The sequence below is a fragment of the Nematolebias whitei genome, chromosome 8, assembly GCF_014905685.2.
Source record: "Nematolebias whitei isolate Nwh7 chromosome 8, NemWhi1, whole genome shotgun sequence".
NCBI lineage: Eukaryota > Metazoa > Chordata > Actinopteri > Cyprinodontiformes > Rivulidae > Nematolebias > Nematolebias whitei.
The window spans coordinates 51,162,436-51,169,030 of record NC_056505.1 but is presented as its reverse complement, the minus strand read 5'-3'; the positions used below and the strand labels follow the sequence as shown (position 1 = coordinate 51,169,030).

Genomic DNA, 6,595 nt, shown 5'->3' with positions numbered 1-6,595 from the left:
GAACTCGTGAAAAATGTATGAATATATCCAGCATATGTCATACTACAGCTAAAACTTCAGCTAACAACAACTTAACAACAAGTTGAAGCTGGATTTTGGATAAGAGTCGACAGATTTGACACCAAGTGGGACCGCTTCATCTAACAGCTCCACACCGGTCGCTGAGTGGACCAGAACCGAGTCGACGATGTCGGACTTTACTCCGTGATCATCAGTAGCTGTTTTACAGCAGGTAAATCAACGTTCTTAATAATGTTAGCTTGTGTTTACTTTGGTTACAAAACAACCAACTGAGTTTTTATTTTTCCTGAAAGAAGAAGAAGCTGTCCTGCCACCAGGTGGACCGGTTCTGAACGAGGCTCGGCCCAGGTGCACTGCAGGAGGACGGTGAAGAGAGAGATGTTGATGAACCATTTATTTAAAATTCCCCTCAGTTGTTTTATTCAATCCATTCAAGTTCAGTTAACGTTTTTAATAGTGTGTTCAGTTTAATTATCAGTGTTTGTGTGACATACAGTTTGTGGTGTTAAATAAATAAATAAAAATTAAACCTGATGTCTTCATTTTCAACTTTAGTGTTCACGCTATATGTTTAGCATCATTTTAAATTTGAATCACATAATGTCCAGATAGCTTCATTTAGCTCAGAGCTTCATTATATCTCACACTAACATAAATACTGTTTATTATTGTTAAACTTATTATTTAGAACATTTATGTTATAGTGCAGCGCGACGTGTGCCTCGTTCTATGAACAGCGACATTAGAACTGGATCAGATTGTGTCTCTTCCAACACAGATGTCGGTCACAGCACCTGGAATCTGACATAGATTAACTACGAGATTAAAATATATTCCATCAGTCGTAGTTCAGAAAGCGCTGTGTCCGCTGCCATGTTGATAGAAATATAGCGTCTGTCCGCGCGTGGTTTAACACAAAGCCTCAGTGGGAGATGTTTACATTATCGGCGGGGGGTCAGAGAAAAACCTCCACTGTGGAAGGTGGGTTCAGAAACCTCCGGATTCAAAGAGGGGGGCCACTGTTGTCGTGTAGATGATCAGCAGAACCGCAGAGAGGAAGCTGCGGATGCACTCAAAATACGCAGCGTGTAAACGGCACCTTAAAGTTGCATTATATGTTATTGAAAGTGGAAATCTGAGGCCTCCTCCTCTGTTAAGAGATGGTTTTTCTCTTTTTACATAAATTGCTTCCTTCACCCCTCTCTCAAACCATCTGGGTTCTAGAAGAAAGAGTGTCCCTTATCTGTGAGGTGGAGGTGAACAGCTGAGTCTTGTCCGGAGGAAGTAGCTTCTACAAAAAACTTCAAAGACGCATGGCTCAACAAAGGAGAACGTTTTTAGGTCTTTAATGTGGGCGGTGGATTGAGCCATCATTTGAGCTCTGGGACAGGTAAATTCAAAAAGATGACGTGACACGTACCACACTTTTTTTAAACAAAAATAAAAAAATACCTTACCAAACATTTAATTTCAAATTTATTTTAGAACAAACTTTGTTTCACACACATATCAAACCATAATTTACTGTAAAAAAAAGTACTAAGAGGAACAAAGTGAAACAGTAAACATTCAGAGACTAGAAGGGTCAGTCGCTGCTATATTCCTCTATGTTCTGTTCGTCTTCCATCAACAGAACCTGGTTGGTAGATGGTTGGGGCTGACTGGCCTGTAAACCCTTTACACTCTGACCTCCTTCCTCCTCCTCTTCCTGGCACACGTCTTTGTCTGTTAGAGCCTCTAGTTTCAATCTGTCCATAAAACACAAACCAAAGTAAAAAAAAGGAAATTGTATCCATCTACATTTAAATATGAAAGACTATGTTCAAAATAAAAAATCAACAACACAAAACAGATTGTTTCCTGGTGGCCTGACCCTCTCAGTGATCGCCAAGGGGTACCCTCATTTCTCTTTCTTAAGCCCCAGTATACTGCCGCGTACATCCATACACAGAGGTACGCACGTACGTACGCAGAGGTACGAGCGTACCCCCCAGGGCATGTCCGTGCAAAGCTCAAATTTTTACGACCGCATACGCGTACACGGTGTCGCACAATAAACTGCCCAGCGACGGACTGTTTTGTATGTGACACCAATGTATTAAATTCCCCTTCTTCATCTCTGATCTGGCCTTTTCTTTTGATTTTTGCCAAAAGGCAGTGATCTCTTCCTCCTCCGTTGATGCCATGACTGAAATGGTGAGAAATTAAGGAATTTGTCACAAGAGAATTAAACTCAGGTCCAGCATGACTGCGGGAGGGTCTGGAGATTTCCTGGTGGGCTGGTCTGATGTGTGGACTGTAGAGCCAGCGCTCCCTGTTTTTTTTTTTTTTAGATCTTTTTATTAACAACATATAAACACAGAACACTGCTGTGTCTGAGGCTCGCTTTTTTTTTTCTTTTTTCCAATCTGTCAATCAATCCAGTAGGTGTGTCAGCAAATGACCAATCGGCGACCTCAATTTGTCCCAAAGGTAAACGCCCCTTGTCTGTGAAGCTGCTCTGCAGCTGCTCGGGGTGTACGCTGGAGTATGAAGTCTGAACCCTCTGCGTACAGTACACGTGTACGTACGCGTGAACGGACGTACGCGGCAGTATACTGGAGGCTTAAGCCTGTCTGTCACAGCAGAGCAAACACACAACAGGTGGGCATGCAACCTGCTGTGCGTCTGCTCTGCTGTGACAGACAGCTTCAGAAAGTGATACTAGGGGGCGGGGGTAGGGTCTTGTCTTTCCACATCGCTGTTATGGGGCTTCAGTGAGGTGGATACCTGAGTATCCACCCCACTGAATATGGTAGTATATGGATTGTTTATTTAAAATAATCAAGCGTAACCCGAACAGAGTCTTTAGTCCGCCTCGGCAATCACTGAGCAGGCCAGGCCACCAGGAAATGTCCTGCTCCTCTCGATGGCCAGTCCACCCCTGGGATTGGCTCAGCAACCGTAGCATCAGTCTGTCTGCTCTCTTTCGCATTAGAGCGTTTAGAGAGTTTAGAACATTGTAAGAGTGTGGGAAGGGTTTATAAAGCCTTAATATATACAAAAATACTAAAATAAATATAAGGTCCCAACTTTGTAGATTTTCACCTATCGCAAGGGTGTCTGTAATGTAATCCCTGTGATAAGTGAGGGACTGACCATCCATCCATCCATCCATCCATCCATCCATCCATCCATCCATCCATCCATCCATCCATCCATCCATCCATCCACTCACTTTCTTCCACTTATCCGGGGTCGGGTCACGGGGGTAGCAGCTTAAGTAGGGAGACCCAGACTTCCATCTCCCCAGCCACTTGGGCCAGCTCCTCCGAGGGAATCCCGAGACGTTCCCAGGTCAGCCAAGAAACATAGTCCCTCCAGCGTGTCCTGGGTCTTCCTCTGGGTCTCATCCCGGTGGGACGTGTCAGGAACACCTCACCAGGGAGGCGTCCAGGAGGCATCCTAACCAGATGCCCGAGCCACCTCAACTGGCTCCTCTTGATGTGGAGAAGCAGCAGCTCTACTTTGAATCCATCCCAGATGACCGAGTTCTCACCCTATCTCTAAGGGAGAACCCAGCCCCCTAGGAGAAAACTAATTTTGGCCACTGGTATCCAAGATCTCGTTCTTTCGATCACAACCCAAAGCTCATGACCATAGACGAGGGTAGGAATGTAGATCGATTGGTAAATTGAGCGCTTCGCCTTTTGACGCAGCTTTATCTTTACAACGACAGACCTGTACAGTGTCCGCTTCACAGCAGACGCTGCACCTATCCACCTATTGATCTCACGCTCCATTTTTCCCTCATTAAGTGGAGGAGTTCATGTTCAAGTGAGGGACTACTGTGTGTGTGTATGTATATATATATATATATATATATATATATATATACATATATACACACGTAACTTATATATTCCCTCAACTCGGGATGTCCTATGTCGGTGGATAGAGCACTGAGGAAGTGGAGCCTGGGGAGTTCCTTAAGGCTCTGGATGTTGTGGGGTTGTGTTGGTTTACACGACTCTGCAGCATTGCATGGACATCGGGGGCAGTTTTTCTGGTTTGGCAAACTGGGGTCGTGGTCCCGCTATTCAAAAAGGGGGACTGCAGAGTGTGTTCCAACTATAGGGGGATCACACTCTTAAGCCTCCCTGTTATGGTCTATTCAGGGGTTTTGGAGAGGAGGGTCCGTCGGATAATCGAACCTCGGATTCAGGAGGAGCAGTGTGGTTTTTGTCCTGGTCGTGGAACACTGGACCAGCTCTACACCCTCAGCAGGGTCCTGGAGGGTGCGTGGGAGTTTGCCTAACCAGTCTACATGTGCTTTGTGGACTTAGAGAAGGCGTTCCACCATGTCCCTCGGGGAACCCTGTGGGAGGATACTCCAGGAGTATGGGGTACCAGGCCCTTTGATATAGGTTGTTAGGTCTCTATATGACCAGTGTCAGAGCTTGGTTCACATTGCCGGCAGTAAGTCGGGCTCGATCCCGTTGAGAGTTGGACTCCGCTAAGGTTGCCCTTTGTTCATTCTGTTCAAAACTTTTATGGGCAGAATTTCTAGGCGCAGCCAAGGTGTTGAGGGGATCTGTTTTGGTGGCCTTAAGATTACATTTCTGCTTTTTTGCAGATGATGTGGTCCTATTGGCTTCATTAGATTGTGACCTACAGCATTCGCTGGAGTGGTTTACAGCCGAGTGTGACGTGGCCGGGATGAGGATCAGTTCCTCCAAGTCTGAGGCCATGGTCTTGAGCTGGAAAAGGGTAGAGTGCCTTCTCAGGGTTGGGGAGGAGGTAATGCCCCAAGTGGAGGAGTTCAAGTATCTTGGGATATTGTTCACGAATGAGGGAAAAATGGAACGTGAGATTGATAGGTGGATAGGTGCAGTGTCTGCAGTGAAGCAGGCGCTGTACAGGTCTTTCGTGGTGAAGAGAGAGCTGAGTCAAAAGGCGAAGCTCTCAATTTACCGATCGATCTACGTTCCTACCCTCATCTATGGTCACGAGCTTTGGGTTGTGACCGAAAGAACGAGATCTCGGATACAAGCAGCCGAAATGAGTTTTCTCCGCAGGGTGTCTGGGCTCTCCCTTAGAGATAGGGTGAGAAGCTCGGTCATCTGGGAGGGACTCAAGAGTAGAGCCGCTGCTTCTCCACATCAAGAGGAGCCAGTGGAGGTGGCTCGTGCAAATAGTTAGGATGCCTCCTGGACGCCTCCCTGGTGATGTGTTCCGGATACGTCCCACTGAGAGGAGGCCCAAAGGAAGATCGAGGACTATGTTTCTCGCCTGGCCTGGGAACGCCTTGGAATTTCCCCAGAGGAGCTGGCCCAAGTGGCTGGGGAGAGGGAAGTCTGGGCCTCCCTACTTAGACTGCTACCCCAGCGACCCAACCCCGGATAAGTGGAAGAAAACGGATGGATATATTCCCTACAGTCTATACCGTAAAATCCCTGTTGTTAGCAAAATACCTCATGAACCGGTGGGCAGATGTAAATGAAACTTTCAGAAAGTAATCCTTGGATGTTCCTCTGCAACCTATGACATTTTTAGAGTCAACCCATTTCAACATGGCTGGCCTGGCAGACTTTAACAAACTTTAGCAAGCATAAAAATGGCTCCAGCTCAGTCAGTTTTACAGATATTGAGTTCAAATTTCATGTGGTAGTAGCTGAAAATCTTCATAAATAACATTTGAAATTTTAGACCAAAATGGTTCCAAGTGCAGCATTTCTCGACGTCTTCATTTAAAACTGGCATGGAAAGTAGTGGATGATGTGCCTTCTTTAAGGAATGGTAGGTCTTCATTATTATTGAAATTTCAGCTGATATAGTCGTCTGTCCCATCCTTCAGGATTCAGACTTGGATCATGGTAATGCTTTAAAGAGATAGTCTGGGCATTTTGAAGCAGTGTTCTGTCTAATAGTATCCTTTCAGCTGTGAGATCACTCATAAATTATAGAGTATAAACAAAAAATAAACCTTTATAATTTAGTATGAGATCATTAGTTTTATTTGTAAAGTTCAGATTTATTTTGATTCTGTTGCACTGCAGACTTTCTATAACTCCTAAAACTAAAGACTAACTCTTAGCTATTACCACAACAAAATTGCACCAAGTGTAAAATCATTGTTTAATGAAGGTGTTTATCTGTGGCGCCAATCGTAAATGGGAGATGACTTCCAAAGTCCATCAGCTGTAGATGCACATCCAGTGACTTTAAAAAAATATTTCAAGTGGTTCTTGGGAGATTTTGCCAGCAGTCTAGGCACAAGCAGACAAGCTAAAGCAATCCTGCCGCTGCGCCTTCAGCAGCGGGCGATAATCTAAAATGTAGAAAGAATCCGTCTGTACCTTCCAGGGTCTCTTGTTAGCGGCATCTGTCCCACATCTTGGATAAACGTTATTTGTTCTTGGAGACAAAATGTCGCACACATCAATTAATCATCAAAAATGTGATTAAAATAAATCAGTAATTAAGAGGCAATATGTTAGATTATTTAATGAAGTGATAAAAAAAGCATACGTTGAAAGACCAACATGTATGAAAAGTAAAGAAATAAAAAAACAAATGATAGTGTTCCTTTTTG

The 6,595-nt window shown here is 44.6% G+C and overlaps 1 protein-coding gene across 1 annotated transcript in view; it reads right to left on the bottom strand.

Annotated features, from left to right (window-relative positions):
- Nucleotides 1-1,606: 1,606 nt before the first annotated feature.
- The window catches only part of LOC119413723 (cell cycle checkpoint protein RAD17), a 94,478-nt gene continuing 89,489 nt past the window's right edge, over nt 1,607-6,595 (bottom strand). The window contains exons 12-13 of the mRNA XM_037680777.1: nt 6,360-6,417; nt 1,607-1,769 (exon numbers count right to left, since the gene is read on the bottom strand). Of these exons, the coding sequence (XP_037536705.1) occupies nt 1,607-1,769; nt 6,360-6,417 (221 nt within the window). The remainder of the gene's footprint in view (nt 1,770-6,359; nt 6,418-6,595) is intronic.